General features: G+C 49.5%; 2 protein-coding genes across 15 annotated transcripts in view; one reads left to right on the forward strand and one right to left on the reverse strand.

Annotated features, from left to right (window-relative positions):
- The window catches only part of MAP2K4 (mitogen-activated protein kinase kinase 4), an 86,301-nt gene extending 66,006 nt beyond the window's left edge, over positions 1-20,295 (forward strand). For all 4 annotated transcript variants that reach the window (XM_072351635.1, XM_072351637.1, XM_072351636.1 and 1 more), the window contains 6 exons: positions 1,515-1,566; positions 1,963-2,090; positions 13,029-13,106; positions 14,086-14,234; positions 16,568-16,613; positions 17,616-20,295. In XM_072351635.1, the coding sequence (XP_072207736.1) occupies positions 1,515-1,566; positions 1,963-2,090; positions 13,029-13,106; positions 14,086-14,234; positions 16,568-16,613; positions 17,616-17,729 (567 nt within the window). In that variant the 3' untranslated portion in view covers positions 17,730-20,295. The remainder of the gene's footprint in view (positions 1-1,514; positions 1,567-1,962; positions 2,091-13,028; positions 13,107-14,085; positions 14,235-16,567; positions 16,614-17,615) is intronic.
- A 3,925-nt stretch (positions 20,296-24,220) lies between these two features.
- The window catches only part of MYOCD (myocardin), a 211,914-nt gene continuing 209,028 nt past the window's right edge, over positions 24,221-27,106 (reverse strand). For all 11 annotated transcript variants that reach the window (XM_072351837.1, XM_072351831.1, XM_072351830.1 and 8 more), the window contains one exon: positions 24,221-26,741. In XM_072351837.1, coding sequence (XP_072207938.1) covers positions 26,173-26,741 — 569 coding nt within the window. In that variant the 3' untranslated portion in view covers positions 24,221-26,172. The remainder of the gene's footprint in view (positions 26,742-27,106) is intronic.

The following is a 27,106-nucleotide window of genomic DNA, read 5'->3' on the forward strand; positions in this document are numbered from 1 at the left end:
TCTCTGTTCTGCTGCTGCCCAGAAAACTCTGTTGGGCCCATTGGGTTTCTGCAGGATAGTCTGGACCTTTGATTTCAGTGAGGCCTGTAAATGGTGAAGGGCTGCAGTAGTCAAATTTGGGAGTGATGAGAAAATGTGAGTGACATGTTGTGACAAAGCACAAACAAACTGCCTCCCTGTAAGATTTACAGTAAGTTGATGTCATGCTTTGTCAGAGTTGTTGTTCCCATCAAGTTGCTACCCATGACCATTGGAAAACTACAGGCCAATTCTGCTGAGGGTCAGGTTATGGGAGAAAGCCATTATCCTTACCCTTCCAGAAGGCATCTTTGTGAAATACTGTGCCTACCCGCACCTTCAGTCACTTCTTAGAAGCCAGCAGTCTGCCTTGATGGCTTGCACGCTCTTAGATTATAAGGTGATGAAAATGAAGACTGAAAATCCAGTCTACGATGGCTGATGGCTGTTCTGCTGCTTATGGGATGCATCATCATCCTACTGACCAGCTAAATGTATTACTGGCTGAAGCAAGACCTGTGCTGCAACCTGATGTGTTTCACCAGATCACCCTTGATTTCATGCCAGTGCTCTGTTACCCTGAGCTGAAGAGCTCTGGGCTGGAGTCTGGGAGCAGGAGATTCTGGCAGGGTCCAAGAAGATCATCCACTCTCATTCCTCCACCTGCCTAGAAACCAATCGGTGGTTTGCTCTTCAGTGGGATGTGGTGGCTTCAGCTAGCAAGCGGAGCCTGCAATGGGAGGGCAGAAGGAGGCAGTGGGGAGGGACAGTACTGCAGCTGCCCCGGTTGGGCTCAGCAGAGCTTGCCAGAGCTTCTCATTACCTGAACTCTTGGACACAGGATTATGTGAGCAGGAGGGAGCGTCTGCACCAGGAAATGTAAGAAGGAAAGAACAGGCTTTTGAGGCTTTTTGCCCGCAGGTATACACCTTCAGAGAGCTTACCTGCAGAACACCAGCACCTTTGTGCCTTTGTCATTAAGGCAGTCTTCTGCCCATCAGTTTCACTGTTCTATCAAAACTTTAAACCTTTTTTTTTTTCGTATCAGGCTTTTGGAGTCTCTTCCACTTGGTGGTGAATGAGTAAATTGCAACAGTGTCCTCGGCAGCTCCTCACAGCACTGAGTTGAGGAGCTGCTGCTCAGGCAAGGGAATGGCAACAGCAGACAGAATAGGGCATTTGTTTCTTATGGAAAAGGTGCAGCACAGCGCTGGAAATAAGTTCTTACCTAGTTAACTAATGTGAGAAATTACTTAACTTCGTCTCTTGCTTTCCTCTCTTGAAGTGTGATCTCTCAAAGTTACTTGCCCTCTTTTAGTATCACCTTCTTTTTGCAGGAAAAATTGTGAGGAAAACATTTTAATTATGTAGTTTATCTGCAGCATTTATACCATATGGATTTAATGTTTTTCTCCCCTGCTCTTGGAACTCCAGAAGTTGAATAATCACAGGAATTTCATGATATCTGCTTACTTTTCATCTGTATTTTTTCCTAGACTGTGAAAGCACTAAACCACTTAAAAGAAAACTTGAAAATCATTCACAGAGGTAAGTTCATGTATTTTCTTCTTCTTGCCTACAAAACTAATGGCAAGAATTTGAAGCAAGCTTTGCATCAAATCACAGTGTAAATAGCAGAGGCCCTGCCACAGATGGGAGCATGGGGAGCAGTACAAGTTCTGCAGTGTGACCTCAGGGGTTGGTGGCTGTTTCCTTGCCCCTCTGATCCACGTTTTTCATACCAAGCAGAGGTTGGACTGTTGTAGTGGGCTTTCACGGTCGTTGGGTGGCTCACTCCATCTCCTGTTGCTGCTGGTTACACCCTCAGTGGCCACAAGCACTCTGTGCCTGGGGGCTGTGTGCGGCAGTCACTGTTGGTGCTGCTCTTGGGGAAATTGAGCCCTCTGGCTGAGACTTAACAGTTTAAACTTCTTCCTCTTACAGATATCAAACCTTCCAATATTCTTCTGGACAGAAATGGAAATATTAAACTCTGTGACTTCGGCATTAGTGGACAGCTGGTGGACTCCATTGCCAAAACACGAGATGCAGGGTGCCGGCCATACATGGCGGTGAGTGGGGCTGAGCTTGGTGCTGGGTGCCCGTGGGCTGTGCAGATCCCTGACCCCTTTCATTAGGCCTGGCTCAGAGTATCTGCCCGAAGTGCCTGCTTGCTTCTTGTGGGATAAGCACACCCTTCCCAGAAAAAACTGAACTCTATAATAAGCACTGTTAGTAACAGGGGACAGTCCCCTTCCTGCCCACTGACTCTGTTGATGCAGCCCAGGGTACTGTTGGCCACCTGGGTGCAGGAACACACTACTGGCTCATGTGCAGCTTTTTTGTCCATCAAGACCACCAAGTCTTCCACAGGGCTGCTCTCAATGAGTTCTTCTCCCAGTCCGTACTCATACGTAGGACTACCTCTGCTCAAGTGCAGCACCTTACACTTGGCCTTATTAAACCTCATTAAATTCTCATATTTTCAAGCTTGTCCATATCCCTCTGGATGGCATCTCTTCTTTCTACTGTATCAACTGCACCACTCAGCTTGGTGTCATCAGCAAACTTGCTGGGAGTGCACTCAGTCCCACTGTCTATGTTGTTGATAAGGATGCTGAAGAGCACTGCTCCCACTTGGACACAGGGCCATTGACAACAACCCTCTGGCTACAACCATCCAACCAATTTTTTATCCACTCCTTTCACAATTACAGTGATGTTTGGAAACCACTTTATTCCCAAAGTGTCCCGTAACTTAATTCCAAGAGAACGTAATTCTGGAGAGCAGTGGTAGCAGCTGCGTGGAAGTCGCTTGCTCTCTGCTATGGCTGTCCTGCTTGGTTCTTTGTCTCCTACTCCCTGTGATAAACACCGTGGTTGTGACTTTCAGCGCTGCCTGGGGGTTTGGTTACACAGCACATCAGGCTGCTTTGAAAAAGCATTCCTGGGTTTCACCTGAGTTTGAGGAGTGGCTTGTGACTGAGCTGTTTGGCTGCTGGTGTAAATGTAACTAATTACAGTGGCACTTTAGCTCCTTGTACCTCAATATGCTGAAAAACACTGTATCTTCTGAACCATCTTACCTACTGAGGTTCAAGAAAAAAAAGGATAATCTCTCCCTTTGAAAATATAGTTCCCATCTGGTTTAGCTAACTGCTCTCACATGGATTTATCCCAGGAAAACCTGTTTGCCGTGACTCTGATCTGTGAGAATACAGAGCCTGAGTTTCTGAGCACTTGAACTTCTCTGTTGACTAGCAAAGTGAGCTGCCTGGAATTGATGAAATCTGTTTATGGAGACCACTGTTGTGGTAAAACAGTGTGTGCAAGTTCTAGAACCACCTCACTTGGCGAAATGAGGTGTTTTGTTTAAAGACCTGGGTGTTCTGGAGAGAGTTAGGGGCATGTCTTCCCCTCTGAGCTCTTTTGGCAAGTGTCTGGAAATCCTTGCGGGGAAGAGAACCAGTTGGAGCTACTTCTGTTGTGTTGATGGGGTTTAGGATGCTTTGGGCTGAAGCAGAGGGTCCCAGGGTGGGATGGAGCTGGGACAGGGTCTGCAGTACCGTGCTCCCCGGCTGCCTGCTGCCCTGTCCAGCAGTTCTGATTAGAGCACTCGGCGGAGTTAGGAATACTGTTGACTTTCCTCTATCATCTGAGTTATGCATCACTTCTGTATATAGAAGTCTTGCTCATCCCCTGTCCCCTACAGGTTGAGAGAATTCGTATTTCTGCTTTTGCTTCAAACTGTGGGTAGACAGTCAGCTTTGCTCAGACTGTTGGTTTAATTACTGCATGATGATTATTGGTGTGTTTGTGAATAGCTGTGCTTCTTCATTTCCTTGCCTCTTGGGTGAGTGTACTTCTTGATTTCCCTCCCTGTCCTTACGCACCGTGTTCTTTTTGCACTTCTATCACCAATTCCAGAGTGGGCTGGATTTTTAAGTGAGAAAAATGTTCCAGTTGGGTTTGTAAGAGCCTTGGCACATTAAATGGTTTGTGGGATGAGCCAGCAGCTGGCAACTGGTGTGGGAGACTGCTGGCCTCTTCCCTTCTCTCCGACTCGGTGACTCCTGTCCAAGTCCATGTGCATTCCCATGTACTGGGAAGCCTGGAAAACAGGGAGATGTCCCCAGCAAGTAGACACAACTGCCAGCTCCTCTGTGGCAGCAAAGGCTGATGCTGTAGTGATGCTGAATTTACCTGGAAATGAGTCAGGCCCGTTGCACTCCTTTGGAAAGGTAAATAATTGGCTTCCATGTGAAATAGGTGAGGGCCACTGGCTTGGCTTCCACAGTGTACCTGCACTCAGCCTGGGTAGATCTGATGAGAGCTGCTGGATGATGCTCTGTGATGATGAGAGCATGTTGCCTGCTCGGCCTTTGCTGCTTGCAGTAATTCTTGTAGCATGAGCAGTTGCCCATCAGAGGAACCTGATAGCACTGTGTTCACTGGAGCCAGATCCCCAAATAGCCATTGATAACAATAACATTGGACCTCTTCCAGTTTGACTGGGAGCAGGCTGATTGGGCAGCAGGAGCCACTTCCAGCTGCTAAGCAGGTGCCTTGTGTTTGAACCAAAATAACTGGAGCTGTCACAGAACGCAGCATGTCAGCCTTGGAGCTGCCAGTTGGGAAAAGTTGTTTTGCTTTTGACTTTGAATTTCCATGTGGTCATTACATTGAAATAAGGCATAAATATGCCTTGTGTTCTCTGAAAGAAAGAAAGGAAAGGCTGGAGACCCCTGTCATCCCAGGATAGCCGGTTCCCAGTTTTTGTGGGCAGCATGATGCTGAGCCCTCCTGAGACTCATTTTGCTGCCAGCACTGTGGATTTGCTCTAGGTGAGGTTTTGCACGGTGATCATGCTGACTTGAGCCTGCCAGCTGCCATGGAGAACCAGTTTGAAGATCAGCAGTAAAACAACAGGCCTTCCCAAGAGGAGATGGCATTTTTATGCAGTTGGCTTGTCAAGAAGGTGCAGAACCTGAACAGTGGCACAAAAGAGGGGTGTGAGCGGGGCTGTGTGGGGGAGCAGAACCTGGTTGCCCTGTCATTGTGGAGCAGCACTCAGTCAGCTTCATTGCACTGCAATGTCAGCCCTTCTTGTCCCATCTGACAGCTGTGTGCCTGGGGCAGCAGTGCCCAGGGTTCTGGCACGTGGCCCTGCCTCCCTTATCAAGCCCTGCCTTGTCTCCTGCCACAGCTTCTGGGCTGGTCAGGTGCCATGCTGAAGGTGACAGTCTGCGGCATTAACATCTTTTCACCTTTTTAATGCCCAAGGGATCCCAGTTTCTGCATCAGAGAGGAGTGGTGTGAGGCCAAGCTGGAAGCAGCTGGGCTATGGATGTGGGATCCACACTCAGGTGTCCTGCCCTGTCCCATTCCTTTGGGACCTCTCTTGGAACAGAGTTACAGTGGTCCTTGGGTTCTTCTGACAGGCTGCCCAGAGCTGCCTGCTGCAGCCAGGCACAGACACCATGTGCTGCTCTTCCTTGGCTGAGGTGGCATTGCTACCTCTGTGGACAAGGGGGCTGCATCTCCACTTGCAAACAGCTCACACACAGCTTGGCCATGTGCAGAAAAGGAGGAATTCCTGAGATGGGCAGCAGGAACTGACTGTGCGGCTCTGTGGTCTCTTTGTTGGTGTGGGAGCAGGGCTGCGGGGCTGGGGTGGCACGGGCAGAAGCCTGGGTTTAGCTTCACATTCCTGACAATGCCCAGATTTTCACTGGGCTTGGTCATTCATTTAGCTGAACAGGCAGCCTGCTGGTTTGACGTTTTGCAGCTGAGATCCTCTTGGATTCTCCTGGTCTGAGCTGTGTGTTGGATTTCTTATTTGTCTTTCCTTTTCATTTTTTTTTTTTACTTTTGAATCTGAAGCTTGGCTTGCAGCCATTATTTCATGACTGAGGAAACAGATTTGAAGGGAAGCAGTGAGACGTGCAGCACCATCCCTGTGTGCTGTGTGGGCAATGCTGGAGCTCTGAGCACAGTCCTCCCCTCTCGTGTGCTGCTGATGTCACCCACGTGCTTCAGCAGTTTCAGCTGAGAACATGCCTCTGCTTACTCATTCATAAGCTAAAATCATCCATGAGGTTTGCTCAAAGTGGGACTTCTGCTGTCCAAACTTAGCTCCTTACATCACGCAGGGCAGAGCCTGTGCCAAGCAGCGGCACTGCGGCACTGAGTGTGTCCATGCTGCAGAGGGGTACAGGTACAGCTCCTCTGGGCAGGTTTTGCTGTGGGGAGAGGCAGCAAAGGGAGAAGGGAAGGGTCACACAGCTCCCAGGTCCACAGCTCTGCAGCTGTTGTTGTCTTTGAGCTGCTTAGCTCCAGTTGCTCATGTGTTTGAGGCCGGGTAGGTGTCCTGCTGCAGGAGGACCGTGGTGACGACCCATTGCTGAGAGCAGTAATGCCCTGCATGGCTGTGACTTTCAGTGCTGTCTGAAAGTTCGAATACACTGCACATCATTCCTGGGTTTCACCTGGGTTTGAGGAGTGGCTGTAACTTCATCTCCAAACACCATCTCTTGGTTCCACTTTCTGCTGCATTAAACAGTTCCTAAGGATCAGAAATCTTCCCATTACATTGTTTTTTGTTGGACTCCTTTTTATCCTGCGTATTTTGAAAGCTCGTTCTCTGGTTACAGAGTAATACTGTGGAAAAACATAACCGGGTTCCCTGCGTTTCAGTCTTTCATAATTACTTGAAGGACTTCAAGAGCATCCATACCAAAATTGCAGCCATCGGTGATGTTCTGCGATGAAATTACTTCTTAGCAGTGCTGAAACTGGAGTTGGACTCGATGATCTCTAAGGTCCCTTCCAACTCGCACGATACTATGATACTATGAAACAGCACCTTCCAGCCCTCCAAAACTGCTGCCTCTCCAGAGCTCAACCCTGCTAACCCAGTGAAGTTTCTTGGAAGCCACGGATGACTGTGGCCTCTTGTTTCTACTTTGTTTGCAGAATTAAGAAGTCCTTTCCTTGCCACAGCCTCTCTCCCCAGCAGGTACTTTCTGACCGAGGAAGTCACCTCTTAAGCTGTTCTTTGAGGGGATTAAGAGACTGAGCTCTTTATGGTCTTGAGACAGATTGGATTGTGTCCTGTGTCTGTGTTGTAGTTGTACTCCCTCCTGGTTTTCAGCATCCTTTTACAAACATAGACTCCAACATTGAACCCAGCAGTGGACAGTGTAAGTAGAGCATTGCCCAGCTGCACACCTCTAGTGACGGTGCTTCTCTGGGATTTCACACTCCCCTGTCCTTTTCTAGGATGCTGTCTGTCACCCCTGAGCGCTGCTTTTTCTCTTCTGTTTGGATGAGTCATCATGCAGTCAGAACCCAGCTTACCAAGCAGCTCAAATCACACTTGTTCCTCAGGAACACTTATATATCACACAGCTGTATTTTCATAGTACACACAATTTAACAACATGAACTTTGTATTTGGTGGGTATTAGCTGTAGACCAACGCAAAGCACCTTTGAGGTCCCACTATAAATGCTGTCCTTTGCACTGAATAGGTCTTCCTTAGAACATAAGAAAGTTAAACTCATGAACACGCTCAATGAAGCTTTTTGCTAGTGCAAATTATTGGTGCTTCTTCAGTCACAGTCCAGGTGATTCAGAACACATTTACCATTTTTAACAAGGTGATTAAGGTCACAAAGGATATATGGTGTCAACCCCAATTGGATCCCGTTGGCTTCATAAACCTTCCTCCCAGTCTTGCTCTGCCCAGTGAGAGTCCCCTGGCTGCCTGTCCTGTGTCCTGGGATCTTCCTGCTACTGAGATTGCGTAACTGTTAGAAATGGCAGTGGCAGGAGATGGCGATCCCCTGCAATTGGAAAACAGCATCTCCACCCGGAAAATGCTGCTGGAGAAGTTTTGAAATGAAACGTTCTCTTGGAGTAAATACTTTAAGGAAGCAGGAGGGGAGGAAAGGCCATTCTCTAGAAACACCATCTCTGCTGATAATCTCTGTGCAGCCACAGGCTTCGTGGCTGACCTGGGAGAGGGCAGGAACAGGAAATCAAAGAACAGAGGGGATTTGGGAAGGAATGTCTGAATTAAGAAGTTAAAGCGTGGATGAATATTTTGCTTGCAGTCTTTGCAGTGATAAAGCTGTTACCTCCTGTATAGCGTTTTTCGTCCATAGGTGTAGAAAAGGCTTACACAGAACCCAGTGCTTCTCCTTCTATCCTAGAGATAATAAATTGAGAAGCAGGAAGAAGCTGCTTGTCCATGACCCCCAGCAAGAAAGAATAATCTGTGTTCTCTGCTTCCCTCCCAGCTGTTCCACCCATCACACCATTTTGCCTTTGCTCTGCTATGTCACACTTTGGCCGAGGAGCATAATCTCCTCCTGCAGCCAGGATGGGCTGCTGTGTGAGATGCTGCAGGTCCTGCAGGGCGGTGAGGCACAGGCTGCCAGAAGTGTGGGTGCCCCATCCCTGGGGGCACTCAAAGCCAAGTTAGGTGGGATCCTGGGCAGCTTGAGCTGGTGGCTGACAACCCTGCCCATGGCTGGGTGCTGGAAGTTGGTGATCTTTAAGGTCTCTTGCAAACAAAGCCATTCTGTGACTCTGTGATCCCTGTAGCGATTGGCTTTGCGATACAGACCGGAGAAAACCAAGGGTTCATCACTTTTTCATCAGTCTCCTGGCACTGGGCAGGAGGGGTATAACCTGAGAAAAATTGGGTTGAGTTGTCTCATTGCTTATGTGGATGACTCACATCTGTGTTCTCAGAGCAAGGCTTGTGCAGCACCGAGGTCACCTTCTGTGAGCCCTCATGCGCCTGTGAGGAGAGCCAGGAAGCTTATTGTGCTTCCTGGATTGAGATCCAAATGAAATTAGCCACCTCAGCTCTTAGCAGCCAGTAGCACCATTCGGTGTCACCTCAGAGAGAGTCCCAAGTCATCCTGCAGAGCAGCACCAGCAGGAGCAGCTGGGTGCTGCTTTGTGTCTCTGTGTCAGGGCTGCATCTTGGCGCCTGGCTGTGCTCAGAAGGCATCAGGGAGGGCTCTGATCACAGACACCTCACACAGCAGGGCTTTCCCTTCTCTAGGAGGTGGTGAGCAGGGGTGAGCATCCCCTAGGGACATAGGAGGCCCCTCCTATGGTTATAGGGTGAGCCCAGCCTGGGGAGAGGTAAGGGAAGGAACTCCCTTGTGGACAGGAATAAAACATTTGGAGGTGTTGACAAGCAGGTGAGACTTGCATCCTGGCACTCTGGAGAAGGAAGTGCTCCTTTGCTGCCCTGCTCTGCGCACTGCTTCCCTGCCTGCCCAGCCTCTCACTGAGAATGGCCATCGCTCCGACTCCGTCTGTGTGAGGCCCATGCAGGGAGAGCCCTGAAGGAGGAACAAGTTGCTCTTTGCCGCAGGGATATTCTCGAGAAATACAGCAACATGAAAAGGGAGTGGCAGCATTTTCCTTTACTGAACAGCAGAAGAATTTCCCAAACTGTTTATTTACGGTTCTAAAGATGGTTTCCATTGCTATTGCACAACCCTGCGGGCAGCCGTTCAGAGCTGCTGCCCTGTGGCTGCTGTGGCTTTGCATGGTGACACAGGGTTCCCTGTGAGCACTGAGCCCTCACAGGGTACAACCCTGACAGTGAGAAAGCCGTGCTAATGGGGTTATCACTGCTGGGAAAACAGCACTTTTGCCTGGAGTGCTGCCTAAACCATACATATTTGATCTGTCGGTTAACAAAGCAGCAGAAGAGTGTGCTGGGGAGCTGTCTCTTGCATGCAAGACTCATATGCAATTGCTGTTGGAACTGTGGAGGTCTATTAGCTCCGGCTGCCTGGCTTGTAGCTCACTGTATGCTGTGCAGCAGAATTGGGCACAGACAGCTCTGACAGCCTGCACAATGCAGCCTCCAGATGTGGAGGGCTTTACCTTCTCTCCATGATCACCAAAGGCAGGGCAGTCCCTGGGCTTCACATCCAGTGTTTCTCATGGCCTGCTGCTGTGTGTGAGGGGGGGGTGGGCTGCAGAGGAGGCTGGCAGCCTCAGCTCACATCCATCTGTTTCTGTGGTGGAAGGGGAGGGAGCGTTTATATCCTGTCAGTTCTGTTCTGTGTTTTGGATTGCACAGATTGCTTTTTGGTAGTTCTTCACTCCTTGCAACCTTTTTATTGTCTTTTACTTTGGGGACGCGTTGGTGTAAGTAGCAAGTAAGGATGTATTAAGTACAGTTTAGTGCCATGCAAGCACTAAGTGGAGGGAAGCCCTGTGTCAGGCTGTCCCTGTGGTGCATTCGTGCCCTGCCTCTTCACACAGTCAGCAGCACATCCAGGGGCTGATCTCTGTCCCTTGCTTGCAGTTGGCATTAGAAAGGCATCCAGCAAGAGCTGGGGTTTGTCTGCAGTTCTCATCCCAGGTCCCTGAGTGTGACACACTGACTCTCCCCTGGTGCTAATTATTCCCATGTCCTCCACATGGAAAATTCCCAGGATTTTTTGCTCTGTATTTACAGGGGATTTATTTTGGTCCATTGTGCTTTGACTTTAGCTGTGCCATGGCTGTGTAGAGCCAAGTCCCTGCTGCTCTGTCATGCTTTGTGTGGTCGTGGTAGCAGGCTGCCCCATGTGGGTACTTCAGACTTAAAAATCATAGAACAGAATCGTGGAATGGCTCAGGCTGGAAGGGATCTCAGAGATCATTTTCTGGACAGCCTGTCTTCCTGCCTGCTCCTGGAACCCAGATAGCAGCAGGATGCTCCCAGGGTCTGGCAGAAGGGATAAAGGTAGTGAGAGCTTTGCATAGAGAGAAAGCAGTGGTGTCATGGGGCCATAGTCCCAGCAGTGCTGTACCCTGGCGTGCCATTGGGCTGGGACTTGGTTGCTCATACCTGATGGAGTCAGGCTGTTCTTGTGTGTCTACTGAGACCAGGCCTGCCAGAGAGGGCTGTGTGGGAGCTGTGGGCAGACAAGGCTGTGGGGGGTGTTGCAGCTACAGTATGACATTGAGAATGGACTGGGAAGGCACAGCACTGTCTGTGAGAGATTTATGGGAGAGTCACCAGAAACTCTTCCCATGGCAGAAGGTTCTGTATTGCTTGTTGTTGATGCCGTATTCTTCTATCCTCTGTCGTGCTGGCATTTTCCATTTCCATTTTGGACTGCTGATGGAAATATGCTGAGAGCACTTTGGATTGGTTGGGCCTATTACTTCTGAGGAGAGTAGAAGTATGAGTTCCTCTTGTTCTCTAGCCTGAGTGTGAGCCAGTGCACTCACTGGCTCCTCCTTGAGATGTTTTACTTCTGGCTGAAATCTCCAGTAGCTTCCTGAGGTATCCAAGAGCATCCAAATCCTGACTGGTCACTGGTTATCAATCCTTCTTCCCCTCAAATCAATGAGTAGCAGGATCTCAGAGCACACTTTCTGTTTAAATCCTCCCCCCTTCTACTGTTTTGGGATGCTTTCCTTGCTGTCTCAGGTTCAAAATGTTGGAGAAGTTGTCTTTACATTTCTGTTTTCCGTCTGTAAAAGGAAGGGTTTATGTTAGCTATTAATTCCTTATCAGCTGATTCAGCGGTCTGTTTAAATGGAGAAGCCAATATGAAAAGACTGCACTTATCCAGGCAGGATACAGACCTGTGAGATCAGGAAAGAATAATAGAATCACAGAATCATGAAAGTTGGGGAAGACCTCTAAGATCATCTAGTCCAGCTGTCCACCTACCACTAGTATTGCCCATTAAGCCATTTTCTTTTTTACTGTTTGATCCATCCAAGAAGACCATTCCAGCATCTTGAAACCATGAGAGAATATTGGATTGTGTTTTCCCTTCCTGCTGCCGCTACCTGTTAACCCAACAAGCCCCATGTTTATTTAGGAAGTCCATAATTGGTCTGGTAGGCCTGGTGGGGGTGGGTTGATGGTTGGACTAGATGGTCTTAGTGGTCTTTCGCAGCCTTAATGATTCTGTGACCCTAAAGGGCAGCATTCAGGGCATTTGAACCGAGCCTGTTTCAAAGTAGGTACTGTAACTGGGAGAGAGCGTGAGAAAAGACACCGATGGCACTGGGAAGGTGATTTGCCATCTAACAACATTATGGAAACAGGAAGGTAACAAAGACACGTAGAGTCAGTCAAGCTTGCTGAAAATGTGGTTATGTTTGATTGTTTGATTGGTGACCTCAGTGTGTGCCCTTGTTAGAGAAGATCCTGCTGAGTGAGGGAAAGGAAGAGGTTTGGCAGCACAATTGAGGCAGCTCTGTGCAAGCAGAGGGTGGCAAAGAGAAAAACTAGCAGCAGGACAGAGCAGCCAAAAATGCCTTGGGCTCTGGGGCTAGGAAGGTGCTGTGGGGGCCTGTTTGTTTTCTCACACGTGTTGGTCCACTGCAAGCTTTAGATTGCACCAAGGGATTCTGTTGGTTGCATGGCACAGTATGCAACTGTTGTGAAATCTCATTGAAATGTAGCTCACAGAGCAATCAGGGCTTTCCTGGTATTTCTTGCAACTGATAATTTAGTGTTGAATTGGAATTCAGGTCTCTCTATCATTGTTTGCAGTCAAATCAGAGTGTGATCCTGTTTCTTCTGGCATTTTAATTATTACATTTCTAATAAAAGAGGCATTCTCATAGAGATGACATGCAAAGCATAGAGATAGTCCTGCTCCCTGGACAGGTCACTCTGGGGTGCAGATTACCCGTATCCAACTTGCTGTCATTTTCTGAGGGAAGTTCTTTTGGGTATCTGAAGATCTGATAACACAAAGACATCACAGAATCATAAAGTTGTTACAGTTGGGAAAGACCCCTGAGATCACATCCAGCCACCATCCCATCGCCACAATGCCAACCAAACCACGTTCCTCAGTGCCACATCTCTGCAGTTCTGGATCACCTCCAGGGACATCACATGTTTCTCTATTGGGGCTGAATGTCATCCTGGTGGGATGAACTTATTTTTTCCAAGTTTGCAGATGTGTCTCATTCTGTCCTATATGGTGTTTGAATGGTACTTGCTTCTGTTTCAGCCGGAAAGGATAGATCCCAGCGCATCCAGGCAAGGCTATGATGTCCGCTCAGACGTCTGGAGCTTGGGGATTACATTGGTGAGTGAGCAGGGCTTAGGCCCTCTGCTGCATGGCAGATCCCTGCTGGGTATCCGTAGAGCGCTTGGCAGTGCGACAGAGCTGGTTGGTGTCAAATATGCTTGAAGCAAAGCCTGGCTCTGCTGCAGTGAAGCATTTGTATTTTGTGATAGAAGTGGGCACCTCCAGGCTCAGAAGGAATATAAATCCGTTCAAGGCAGATGGCTTGCCTGAACCCCTGAGGACATACTTAGCTGCAGCTATAGTCAGAGGCAGAGATATGAGCAGGGAAAAGGTACTGGATTGCAAATGAATTTTGTCTTCAAAATCTGATGTGAGGAGTGATGGTGAACGTGGCGGTGCAGAAAAGGCATCCAGCCTTTGTGAGTGAGCCTCTCACAGCCCTGGTGTCTGGAGTGCTCCAGCTGTGCAGCTTGTCAGTTAAGCCTGTTTCTCAGTTTATCTCTAACTAACCGCAACACTGCAAAATACAAACACCAGTTGTTTGAGAAGTTCTCCCATTCTCAGAGTGGTGAAGTAGAAGAGAAATCAGAAGCGATGGGGTCGGCACCTTCTATCAATGGGCTGCCCTCCCTGCGGGCATTTTAAAATGCTTGTTTTCTCAGGATCCCTTTTCTGTTGTGGTTATTATGATGTCTGGGAAGGGGCTGGAGGATTTTGTTTTACCACTTTTGAAGTATCTTAAAAAGACTGTTGGTTGATTTTGTAGTCAGTAGGAGACATTGACTGCATGAGAGTTCAGCATATCTGGGTTAAATCTTAGCTGGGTAAGTTAGGACACAGATGTAGGTAGCAAAACTCCTTTTCCTCCTCTGAGCTGAACTATCTGTAGGATGGAGAATCTCATCTTAGTTTTCCTTTGGGACCCTCAGGCCTAAAGAGGGAGATTTTGTTATCCTGAAAGATTGTAGAGATTTTGTTACCCTGAAAGCACTCGGCACTGTGTAACCTGTCTCCTGCTGTTGCTTTCATCTTGCAGTATGAGCTGGCCACAGGGCGATTCCCCTACCCCAAATGGAACAGTGTGTTTGACCAGTTGACACAAGTAGTAAAAGGAGACCCACCACAGCTGAGTAACTCAGAGGAAAGAGAATTCTCCCCAAGTTTCATCAACTTCGTCAACTTGTGGTAAGTGTTTCCTACTCAAAGCACTTGGAGTTGGATTTTTTAGTTGTTGCAAATTATTTGTCAAGTCATGTGCCGACACTGAGTTCCATGTTCCTGCACCAACACGAGGTTGAGGACTTCTCACATTTCTCTTCTTTGGAAGGTGATGAGAAGTTTTTGAGCCTTTCATCTGAATGGGGTCTGAAGGACCCCAGACTTCTGGGAGCTGCTCTTCAGGGAACAAATAAGGTGAAAATGTCTGAGAGTCACAAGACCAGTGGTGGGAGATTTGCTTGGCTTGTGCAGCCTGTTTATTAATTACTATACAGCCTTGGAACAGACCTGCAATTGCCTTGCCTTCTTCAGGAAGAAGCCCGAGGCACCTGGTAGTATTGTCTTGTGCTTGAGCTGAGGATCTATTCTAGTCCTGCCTTTTGCATAGCCAAGCCAGGAGCCTTCCTGCCTGATTGGATACGGTTCTGCTCAGCTGGCTCTCAGGACCTGCAGCAGGTGGCTTGCTGGGCTATTGATTTCATGTCCTGTGTGAGAAGATGGAGACACAAAATACTTTTATGAGGTGGAAGGGCCTGTGCAGTTTGGTCAGCTTTGGATGGGGTGTTTGCAGAGCTTGTGCAGAAGTCTCCAGGAGTCTGCCTGCCACCTGTGCATGGTCCTGCTTAGTCTAAGGGCTGAGTATGAATTTTCTAAGTACTTTCCCATCAAAATGTGAAAGTTCATCAAAGTAATTTTGTTAACATAGCAGTGACGTGCACAGATCAGCGTGACCTGTGTGCCCCTTCAGGGCCTTTCTGTTCTGGGTCTATGTAGGTGGTGGACATCCTGAGCCAGGGAAGTCCTTCTCAAAGCTCTGTGACACAGCAAGATTCAACAAGAGACAGTTCTTTACTTTGTGAGAGATTTTGTTTCAATATTTTCGGTACGATAGAGAAGTGAAGGGTTCAGATTTAAAGTGGAACAGGGTTTGGGGTTTGGACTGTATTGTTCAGAATTAAAACTGTTCAGAATCCAGATTCTGTTTTCCAGGTGTCTGTAGTAAGAGCTTGTTACTGCAGGAAAGGAAACATGGAAACGGTTTTCATTTTTCAGACAAAAACTATGTGCAGAAAAACGATGTATCAGAAAGTCAGCGCTGCTTTCCCCTGCCATGTACAATACAGGCAATAGATGATTTCCCACACACTCCTCTGTAGAGACGTAGTGTTGTAACAGTGCTACAAACCAAGAGCCTGCTCTCCTGCCTGTTTGTGCTGTTGGTTGTGGCTCCAAGGTGACCCAAGGGAGGAACCTGCATGGCATCTGTGCTGAACAGCAGTGTTTGGCCAATGTGTCTCATTGGCCCATTTATATTTTCCTCCCATTCACTGCTCCCAGTGCCTGCTGCTCTGGAACAATTGCAGTACACTGAGCAGGGGGCAGTTTTCAGTCTGTTTTTTCTTTAATTTTGTAAATAGGCAGATTATGCCTGGAATATTTATGATGTCATCATAGCAATGCTGTAATAAACATCTCGGTAACCTTTAGTTAAGCACAGACCGGTGTTAGTAAGTTAGTAAGACTGTGCTGGTGGGTGAGTGATGACACTGATCCCTGGGGCATCACCCCACAAATATGCATTTAATAATCTCAGGAAAAATGATGGAAGTGCAGTGTTGCTGTCTGCTGGCTGTGATAGATCTGCAAGAAAAGGTTATTTCTGCTAATGCTAGAAAATGGAGGGAGCAACGGGGAGCGCTGTGTCTGTGTCCCCAGTGCTGTGGGGCCTTTGGTGGCCTTTGCTGCCTCCTGCTGTCCCACCACAGCCCAGCTGTGCCCTGTGCTGCCGGCCAGCAGGCAGCGAGCTGTCCCCATGCTGGGGAGATGGCAGCTGCATGGCAAGGCTGCAGTGTAGAACTGTGGGGTCCCTGGATGTGCCGGGTTGGAAGGAGCCATTAGGATAATTGCGTCCAGCTCCTTGTTCCATGCAGGACCACCCAAAATTCGACCCCATAACTAAAAATGTTGTCAGAACTCTGGCTGCCCACTGCCCTGGGGGTGGTATGATTTAGCTTGCAGCTCTCTTAGGCCCATCCTTAGTGGGGTCTGTTGATCACTATGGGGTCTGTGCTCATGCTAGCACCTGGTCCTGTATGGAGAGGGAGTCTGGTGATAACTCACAGCTTGGAAAGGGTGACTTTCAGAGGAAACCACATTCCTGGACTTGAATGGTTTGGGATGCTCTGAGTTCCTCCATGACAGCAGTAGATTCAGTGTCTTGTGCTGTAAAATGTACGTTTAATGTCTGTAACCATTTCCTCAGCCCTACCTTTTCCTAATTGTCTTTCTGCTTTCTTTAGCCTTACAAAGGACGAGTCCAAAAGGCCAAAGTACAAAGAGCTTCTGGTGAGTGCAGAGCATGCCTGCTGAGCCCAGCTGCTGTGGCTGTGCACAGCATGGAGCAGGGCTGTATCTTCTTCTGCTGATGGAAGCAGAGCATTCAGCTCTGCAGCCTAACGGAAAGCACCACCTCCTTGTCACCCTATCAGGCTTGTGTGGCTCATATGATGGCCAAGATTATTGTTTGTTCATAAATACCCACTTCTAGGAGCTAAGTGAAGGTGCCGTATTGAAGTAGGTCATCTAATCAGACGTAGCTGATCCATGTGGTCTCTGAAGTTTGCAGGCTTGGGTAAGGCATGTGCCCTGCAAGTTGCAGGTGTGCCCTGCACCTTCTGCCTTAGCTTGAGAACCTGGCACGGGCGCTGAGAAGCCCAGTCAGATTGCTGGCAGATGCTGTCACACCTCCAATGTATGAGCCATGCTGTGAAGCAAGGAGGTTGGCTGGTCTTTGGGGTTGGATACATCACATTTGGCAGCCATGTATTTTCATGGAGCTGTGTGCATTGGGAAGCCACCCCTTCAGAGAATGGGGGAAACGTGTCCTGGGTGCCTGATGGTGTTGACATTGTAGGAAGGGAGTTTGCCTGGTGTCCTGGCCCACAGAGTCACCATGTCATTATTTCCCAGCTGCTGTCAGTTAGAGCCAGGCAGTACGACCTGCTGCGCAAACCTGATGATCAGAGTTCAGGAGAACTGGTTTGGGATCCTCACCTCCTGTTCGTCCTCCCAGGTCATGTCTTCCTGTTGTTTATGTCTCCTCATTGCTGAAAAGGCCGATGATGAAGTATTTAATACAAGTATTTCAGTGTGTCTCCCATGGAGTCTCACCCCACCTCTTCACTACATGTTTAAGATAAGGATAGTTCGGACCAGACCCTGTCCTGGTGTCCTGCACCCAAGCACTGGGTTCTTGCATCAGGCAAATCTATATGCTGTGCTTATATCTGGGGCATCCATCCTGACAGTCGAGTGTAGTAACCTGCTTGTTTCTCTCTCTGATTCCAGAAACATCCCTTCATTCTGATGTATGAGGAGCGCACAGTGGATGTTGCATGCTATGTCTGTAAAATCCTGGATCAAATGCCAGCAACTCCCAGCTCTCCAATGTATGTCGATTGATATTGCTGCTACGTCAAACTCTAGAAAAAGGGCTGAGAGAAAACAAGCTGTAAAGAATTTTCATCACATATTGCAGTGTTTTTAATGCTCGCCCAGACACCATGTGCAATAATATTGGTGTTATTTCCATCCTGTCTGTATACTGTTGTCACATATAAAGTGCATCCCTGTAATACCTGATCACACAGTGTTAGTGTTGGTCAAAGAGAGACCTCATCTGCTCTTTTGTGGACATATTCATGAAATGTGGAAATAAGTACATTTATTTGTTGACCGTGATTGGATAGCACCTGAAATTCATTTCTAGACTCAAAACTTGGAGACTCCTCAGCAGCTACTGGAAAGATTTTTCTCTCAAATTCTTCCAATTGTTGTTTCAAGTAATAATAAAAAACAAACAAACGAAAGTTAGGCGTTGTCTGTCTGAACATTAAGAGACTTTGCCTGGAGGGAGAAGAACTTGCTTAACCAACGAGATGCTTTGCCTTCTGGAGCCAGAAAGGCAAAGGAGAATTTTATTCTTCACAAAGTGCAATAGATTTACCGCTATGAAATTCTGTTGCTTTACAGTCGCAGCGTACTTTCTGGGGACAGTGTGCTCAGCTGAACTTCCTGTTAAGAGAGAGATCCTGTTAAATATAGTGAATATGTCTTTACCAAAAATATGTCGCGTTGAAAGAGGCTAACATTAAACTATTCAGAGATGGGACATCATGTATTCTTTCTCCTTTTACCAAGCCAGCCACTCTTCACTCTTAACTAGGCGTCCTGTAAATTGTTACCTGGTAAGATAAGACCTTTGATCTGAAGAATTATTAAACTACTAGATTGAATTTAACCTGCTTGTGACCTGATTTATGGCTGCACAGCGCTCACCACCGGCTGGCTTTGCTTTGACTTCGACAAGTGCCGTTCACAAAGTCTGCGGCTGTTTTCATGAGCCGGAAATGAACGTCTGCGATTCCCAGTCAATGTTTCTCATGCTCTTCACTGTCCCCAGCTCTGCTGCTGGCACCATTTCCCTGCCCCCGGCACAGCCAGCAGCACTGCCACATCCCAGTGCGGTGTGTTCCTAACATGGCCAGACCTCAGCATTTCCTTCTCAGTGTTGTGCAGGATGGTTCTCCTGCCACACTGAGTCTGTGCCCATTGTGCTGCTGCAAATGTGATGCTCTGCTTGGTTGGTTGGAAGCCTTGTTTGCCTTTTGGGTCTATGTAACCTCTTGTTAACCTGGGAAGCTTACGTTGTACTTTACAGTGAACCTTGCTGAGAACCTCACAAGGTAGCAGAGATGAGGGAATGTCAAACACCTTCTGCCTTTTCAATTGACCAGGTGAGGTGTTGGACCGGCGCTGCCCGGAGCTGTGGGTGTCCCATCCCTGGAGGTGGCTGAGGCCACAGATGGGCCCCGTGCAGCCTGAGCTGGGGGGCATCCAGCCCATGGCGGGGGTTGAAACTGGATGATCTTGAAGGTCCCCTGCAGCCTAAGCCAAGCTGTGATGCTGTGAAGGTGTGACCTCATGACCACCAGCTGAGCACAAAGTAGATCAGCCACCATTTTATCTTCTAAATTTGGCATCATTTTCAGAGATTTTTTTAATTTTTTTTTTTCTGAAAACTTTTTCCCCTCCAAAGTGCTGCAGCTCTCAGACATTTGGTTGCACGCTGGGGATCAAATGGAGGCTGTGTGACTTCCAGCTTGAATTGTCCACTTTTCAGCACTCGATACGACTTTGCCCGGACGAGCAGCTCACTGGAAGCTTTGGCAGAGGGATGGCTGTGCAGAGCAGTGCGCACAGCAGCAGTAGTGCAGATTTGCCCGGATGGGGCTTCGCACTTGGGTGCTGCAGGCGGGATCACGGCACATCCCTGTCCTGCTCCTCGGCTGGGGAAGCAGAGAACCCGGTCCACGCTTGCGAGCACCCAGCAGAGGGCACACAGCGCTGCGTCTCCCGCTGCGCTCAGCTGAAGCTGAGCATCCCCAACACGGCGGGCAGCGCTCCTGCAGCGCCAGCGGGGCAGCGCTGAGCAATGCCAGCAGCTGAAAAAGTGGTGAGCGGCCCTGCCCGGCAGCTCTGCTGAAATCAGAGCAGCGCCCGGAGCGTGGGTAAAGCAGTAACCAGTCGCAGTCAGGCGTGGGCTGTGCGGTGGCACTGCTGTAAGAACGCGGTTAACATCCATCCATCTCAGCCACAAAGGGTGCACCATTTATTGCCATGTATCTTTATAAGAAACAAAAGACGTGTATAGTGTTCAGAAGCTGTGAAAATAGTGTAAGAACTGTACATTGTGTACTCTGCTTATTTCTTTTTTCTTGTACCATAGGAAAAAAAAAAAAGATGTATAAAAATGATCACAAAGCTGATGTGCAGGGATGTTGCCTTATTGTCTGTAAAATGGAGCTCAGGAACACAACTGCTTCAGAGAGCTTCAGAGTATTTTATCCGGTATCCTGGTTGGACTTCCTTCTCTATTTAAGATATTTTACATGGATCAGAGTGTTTATGTAATAGTTCTATCCTTTTGCCTGCAGGTCAGTTGTAATAAAACTAGGATGCGACTGTGCCCTCGTTATTTTCATTGTGTCAGGTCAGACATTAATGGGGAGATGTGTTACGAGATGGAGAAATCCGTGACTTCCAGCCCTTCCTCTGGGGATATCGAGTGGCTGAGGTGGCTCAGGACCTCTTGTCCCTGTGAGGAGGGCCGGTGGCTGCACCCACAGCCTGGAGAGAGGGCAGTGATGCTCACGGCCTCGCAGGCTTCTTGTATGCATGGGAGAGCACTCACTGCTCTCTGCAGTGCCCAGGTTTAAGAGTAGCGACTCCTGGGTAATTTCTACCGCCTCTGGGTGCTGGGGTGCGTGTCTGTGCCTGGAGGCCGTGGAGGACATGGAAACCTTCCGGATGAGTGAGCAGAACTGGACCCCATCATCAACCCCACAGAGATGAATGCAGTGTTGGGGAATGGAGCTGTCCTGTAATGTCAGAATGGCTCCATGGGACTGAGGTTTTGGTGAGAGGGGGAAGAACAAGAGCATTGTGGCAGGGACTGTTGGCTGTACCACAGCTCAGTTCTTAGGGACTGGTGGAGTATCCTGGCATTGGCTCTCACCCTTCATTTGAAGGGTGACAATCTTGTCAAGAGAAGGGAAGGCAGGCAATGGAGCCAGAGAAGGACTTGCATTAGAGATACACAGCAAGAAAGGCTTGAGGAGATTGAAGTCTGTCAGCTTAATTAAATTCTGTGGTTCTGACACATCGAGGTTGTTTTGGAAGGTTCCTGTTCCTAGCGCAATTCTGGGACATTTTTGGGCTGCTCGCTGTCCCTGCTCTTCATCCATAACCCAAGATTCCAGACTCAGTGATTTACAGGCAAAAGTCAAAACCCAGCAAGCACTGCTGAGCAAGGTCAGGGGCTGCAGGGCCTGCCCCTCCCGGCTCCACGAACAGCAGCTCTGTTCCTTCTGCACCAGCAGCTCCCTCTGTGTGCTGAGGTTTGCTCTGGAGGAAGCAGTCTCAGCAGACAAGAAACCAAAAGAAACGTGGCAGAACTGAACTGGGCATCCCCACGCTGTTCAGGATGCAGAGGGTCCTGCTGGGCTCTTTCCCCCTGTGGCTGTGTGGCATGTAAGGACTGTGTCTGTTGTCACCTCAGGTTCTCCCAGTTGCCCCATAGAATCTATGCTCAGGTTTTCTTCCCTGTTGACTCACTTGGACATCTCTGCCTTCACCAAGGGCTGTTATCATCACATTATTGCTCAAATGGGTGGTATGGGAAACCCCTGACCCCGCATCCGAGATGCATCTTCGGTGTCTTGGACTGGCCCCATGTCTGAGCAGTTCTGCTGTTGCTGTTCCTTGAACCGGTCCAGTATTTCCTGGTATAAATGGGCTTCAATGGTTTTCTCCAACCCTGGAGTTGAGAATCCTCCTGCAGACAACCCAACACGGTCTGTATGTCTCAGCCCTTGCTTCCCCTCTGTACCACCATGTGGACACTGAGGCTGCCCAGTTCCTGTACTCAGCCAAGGCTGAGGAGCAGCTCTGACTTCCAGACAGGCTTGGAGCCACCAAGGGCTGTTGCCGTGCACAGTGGCCCAGTCTCACGCCTCATACCACGTCCTCATGTCTTTACGCCTATGTGTAGGGCTGAAGCACTCCTGATACCCTCACCAGGTATTATGTAACGTCCATCAAATAGATATTGTGCTCATTGACGTTTGTGATGTGTCTATGGGACTCCAAGACTCCAAGGTTTTGATGAGTTCAGACTCCTCTCTGCGCAGACATAAGCAGTGTGGATGGATACAGACACCCCGACTACTTCATCTGCAGCACTTGCGGGTTGTGTGGTACACATTTCCACTCATCTTTGGCTTTGCCAGCCTGCCTTCCTGCCTTGTCTCCTCTGACTGTTTGCTGTGGGGCTCCCCCCGTAGGTACCACTTTGGAAAAAAGCTCAATTTTCACTATGAATCTGAACAAAGCCCCAAGTGTGTCATTGCTCTGTGTGTGAAGGGCCCTGGGGAAGATGGAATGGCTGCACTGGTGAATAAGAACAGAAAGCAGGTCCTGATTTTTGCCATTATGCTTAAAGCTGTGCGGATGGAAGCTGAAGCACCAGCTGCCTTTTCTGGTGGTCACTGTGCCACTGTTGTACTGGGAGTAAAACACGGAGCTGGATGTTGGGTGGGACCATGGGTTGTCCCACCAAAACCCTCAATTCTTTCTCTTCTTTCTGGGAGAAGTTGCTGCCACGGCCATCCATGGAGGCGGTTCCTCTCTTGGCCAGATGGGGATGCATCTTGTTGGAGCCAAATAATACAGCAGCAGCACAGTTCGCGTTTGGCTGGATATTGTGAGAAGAGGAGGAGGTCCTGCCTGACCTTCCAAGGAAGACAGGTTTCTCACCAGACCTCTGTGCAGCACACCAAGCGGTTCTGCAATGTACCGACTAGAAGTGGTTCGTCTTGAGGGGTGTTTCTGAGGGCCACCGCACATTAGCAGGGCTGTTCATGAGCACCCCTAGCCCTGCTGACCCAGGAGCCATGCTGGGAGCTCAGGGATCTACAGAAGTGTTGTTCTGTGCTGGCAAACAGACCTCAACCGATTGATGATGCTGTAAGAGAAACGATGCCAAAACATGGAGGAAGCTGTGACAGGTGTATGATAAGCTGCTGTACCTCAGCCTTCTGCATGTCAGACCAATCATCTCCCTGCACCAGGATCCTGGGTCATCCCTCTACCTTTCTTTCCCTTCTCACCCCATCCTTCCTCCATTACTTGCTTTGTTTGAGCTTTCTTAGAACTGTGTGATGTAACACAGAGCTATGTATATATTTGGTAACTATTAACTAGCAATTCTGAGTAGTAACTCTGTGTAGGAAGAGCCAGCACCGCCCATAGGGAAACACCAGGTAGCAGATGCCAGGGGTGGGGGGACCTGAAGTGACCACACAGGGGGAGCAGAGAGTCCAGCGCTGCAGGCAGCTCAGCTGCGGTGGTCGCTGCTCACAAAGGAATGTCACTGGGTAAAGCTTTACATAAAGCCTTAAACAAGGAGGGTGTGTGAAAAACTCAGCATGGCACATCAGGGGATCTGCTGCTCAGCCACAGCAAGAAGCAAAATCCATGGACCTTAAAACCCTTGGGAAGGGCTGTGCAAGAAAACCAGGCAGGCACATCCAGGGCAGCTGGGATCTGGGGCAGAGGAGCAGCAGGCACAGAGCAGCCCCAGCACTGCCCTGCATGAGGGCACAGAGCAGCAGGTGGGGGCTGCGAGATGCAGAGCACTGTGCCATGGCACCGGGCTGCAGAGCTTGGCTCAGCCCAGGGAGTTTATTGCAATGGGGGTCTTTGTGCTGTGTATGATTAAGAGATTAAAAGCCGCACGTAGGAACTAGCTGGTATGTCACCTTCATCTCTTCTGGTTCACTTTTCTGGATCAGTGTCTCCAGATCATCCCACCTTTTAACCCCATCTTGGGATGGGCAGGAAACCTCCCATGCAAACAGGCAGGAAGCGTCCTGGGAACCCTCTTAGAAGGGAGGGAGCGGTGTGGTGAAGCTGGACATGGTCATGAGTGGGTGCGGGGAGAAGGATCCCCCCTGGGAGCACAGGGCTGTGTCTGTGTCAGGAGGATCTGAGACGGAGAGACCCAGGAGAAACCCACAGCCACAGGGGAAGGGATGCAGGAGTTACAGACATACCACCTTCAAGCACAGATCTTCCTTTCTGGGCAGCAAGGTCTGGTGGGTGGCAACATTGCCCACGGCAGGGGTTGGAACTGTATGACCCCTCTGACCTGAGCTGTGCTGAGCTGCAGCCATCAGCTTGTTCTGCGGGGATGAATCCCCATCCCTCATTCATCTCCTTCAAAAGCAAACATCTGTAAGGAAGGTGTGGGGGCTGGGGGCTGATGGCTTCCCGCCCCAGGTGGAATCAAGCGGCAGACTGCGAGCAGGCAGAGTGGCAAGGCAAAGGGATTTTTAATAATGAAGGTGTTGCTGGTAACATAGGTAAGGAAATGTGCTTGTTTACAAGTTCGAAGCTGACAGCATCCCTTTAAATAAGGAAATACATTTGCTTAGAGGAGAAAGTTACCTGGAAAGCCCTGTACAATGGCGCAGTGTAGCAGCTACCACTACTCTGATTCAAGTGCTATTAATATTCTCCATGGGACGGCCTCTAAAAATTTCTCCCTTAGAAAAAGGAATTTAAAAAAAAAAACAACAAAAAAACAACCAAGGCAACCTGTGCTCATCTATCCTAGCAGTGCTCTGTGACCATTTGTACAATAGAAAAGTGATGCTTTAAATAGTGACTTCAAAGCTACCGCCGTGTTCTTTATACAGCATGCAACATCGCCACGAGCCGGAGACGCAGTGAGGCTGTGGGCTGTGCAGGTGTGTGTGCACACCGTGCACCTTCCCGGCACCGCGTCCCCGCTGCGCTGTCCTTCCAGTAACACAAATATTAAATACACTCAGTCTGTAAATAGTTTAACAATCTTTGTCAGCAACAATATTTACTTTGGCAAAACCAGAATCGCAAAGCCGATGTGTCCATCAAAGAGTCTGCAGTTCTTTGGTGGCAGCCAAGAAGTGAAGCGAAGGCTCCTTCTCACTGGAGCCTGAGGGAGGATATTGCACAGAGACTCGCAGGAGAAATGCTGGTGACTTCAAACTGGAGGCATCACTGTGGGAGAGCATCCATCTCCGCTGGCTTCAGAAGAACGAGCTCCTCTAGGCTCAGTGATTCACAGCTGTTCTCCGGGTGGCCTTGCTCTGAGCTGGGTGATGCCGGAGTAAACTCGGGACGGAAGAGGATTGCTGCTGAGGATCAAGGAGGAAGGGAAGAGGGAAGCCTTCTGGATGGCAGAGAGCGGAGACAGCGAAAGCAGATGCTCACACAAAACCACAGCCCCATGAGGGCTTTCTCAGCCCTGCCCCACGTGCAGGAGGGGGGCTGCTCCTGGCTGCCCAGCCACACCAAGCTGCAGCTCTGCAGAGACAGCCCCTCCAAAGCTGTGCTGTATTATCCATATGACCTGCTCCTGCCTTGGACCACAACACATCACACATCTCTTTATCTGTACCACACGAGCTGAGCCACGTCAGCTCCACTGGAATGCCACATCCCTTCAACACCTGCACCTGCAGCCCGAATGGCTGCCTCCAGCATCCACACCTCTCTGCTCCAAGGTCTCGGGCTGCAGCCTGACTCAGCTCAGACTGTAGCTGGGACAGCTCCTTGTCTTTCGGCTCCCCAAACAGTCTGAGAACATCCCATGGCACCACCATGAACATGGTAGGCTCCATCATCTCTCGCTTGCTCATACAGTTGTGCAGGGACTGAGGCAGCACAGCTCTGGGGCTTTGGGGGTAGGAGGAATGGCACAAGGTGGGTCTGGCTGTACAGAGGGGTGTGCTTACTGCCACGGCTGTAAGAGCCCTCATGCCTCCCTGCTTCCAGCCCTCCTGACCTGGGCAAGGCTGAGGGGAGCCCTGCGGGATGGCAGGAGGGAGTGGGGCAGCAGCCTCTGTGTGCTTGCTTCCCTGCTGCTTCTCAGGTGAGCTCACCTCACCACGTGGTTTTGTTGTGAGCTGCTCCAGTTCTCATGGGAGTGTCTGCTAAAACTGGGGAGTAGGAAGATAAAAAGGACAAAAATGAAGTTACAGGCAACTGTCAACCTAAACGAGTGTTGATAAAGGCACTTGGTATCCTGTGTGAAGATGTGCCAGTGGAAGAAAACCAAAGTACCAGAGCTGTTGTGCTGTCAGTTTGCAGGAACTGAAAATTCAAACAAGTTTATTCACTGGGAAAATGGCTCCAGTTTCCCCTGAACATGGTGTGTTAGCCCTGCGTGTTCTCCAGCATGACGGAAACACTGCGCTGGCGGCTGCGGGCTCACAGTATTCTGCCTCCACCGCCCTCCTGTTCACCACTGCTGCAGGTGGAGGTCCATGCTGGTGTTTAAATTGAGATCAGTAACATCCAGGAAATCAATGTTGAAGATGCTGGGGCCGGCGGGAGTGAGTGAGCTGAAGCCGGTGGCGGAACTGGGGGGGGTGAGGTCCAGCCACTCCATCGTTTCCCATGGAGATTCGGTGAAATTCATTTGTAAACCGGAGCCATCAGCAGGGGAAGGGGAGAGCTGCGTTTCCATGGGGGAGAGGGGAGTCTGTAAAATCTCCTGGGAGGTGAGCAGTTCATCTGCGGCTTTGCTGGAGAACCCCTCTATCATCCCTTCGAAGTGGGACTCCTCTCCTCCCATCTTCAGCAGGGTGATTTCACCCACTCTCCCCAGCGGGCTGTGGGCATTCAGCAGGACCTCGAGGTGAGTGTCACCACCGCCCGGACAGTGCTCGAATGGGAGCTGGGTGGAGGAAACCTGTTCGAATGGGGCGGATGACTTTGGGAGCGTCGTGCTGGAGTTCCCTGTAGACACTGTTATCTGAGGTACTTTCTGGAGGCAGGACCGATCTTCCTTGGCGTTGGCTGGCATTTCTGTTCAACAAACAAGAGGACAATGAGATGTTCTGGCAGGCCTTGCCTACTGCTGGGTAGGAGGCACTGCTGAGGGCTTTTGGGCTGGGCATGCCTTCAGGGACCCACACCCAACTCCATCCCTTTGGCATCACCCACCCATCCTCCCTGTGGGAAGCCCCTCCCGTTCCCAGTTTCTGATCTCAGCTCCTCCAGTTTTGGAACTCATCTCCAGGGCACAAGCACTGGCAGCTGTCCCCACGGGGATGGGCATGGGTTGGTCATCAATGAAAAAGGGCACAGGCAGGATCTGCACAGGGGAGGGCACCACGGTGCTCTGTGTGGGAGGTGGCACTGGCAGCACTGGGAGAGGAGGGCAGCAGAGG

This window comes from Excalfactoria chinensis, chromosome 17 (assembly GCF_039878825.1).
Source record: "Excalfactoria chinensis isolate bCotChi1 chromosome 17, bCotChi1.hap2, whole genome shotgun sequence".
Taxonomy (NCBI): Eukaryota; Metazoa; Chordata; class Aves; order Galliformes; family Phasianidae; genus Excalfactoria; species Excalfactoria chinensis.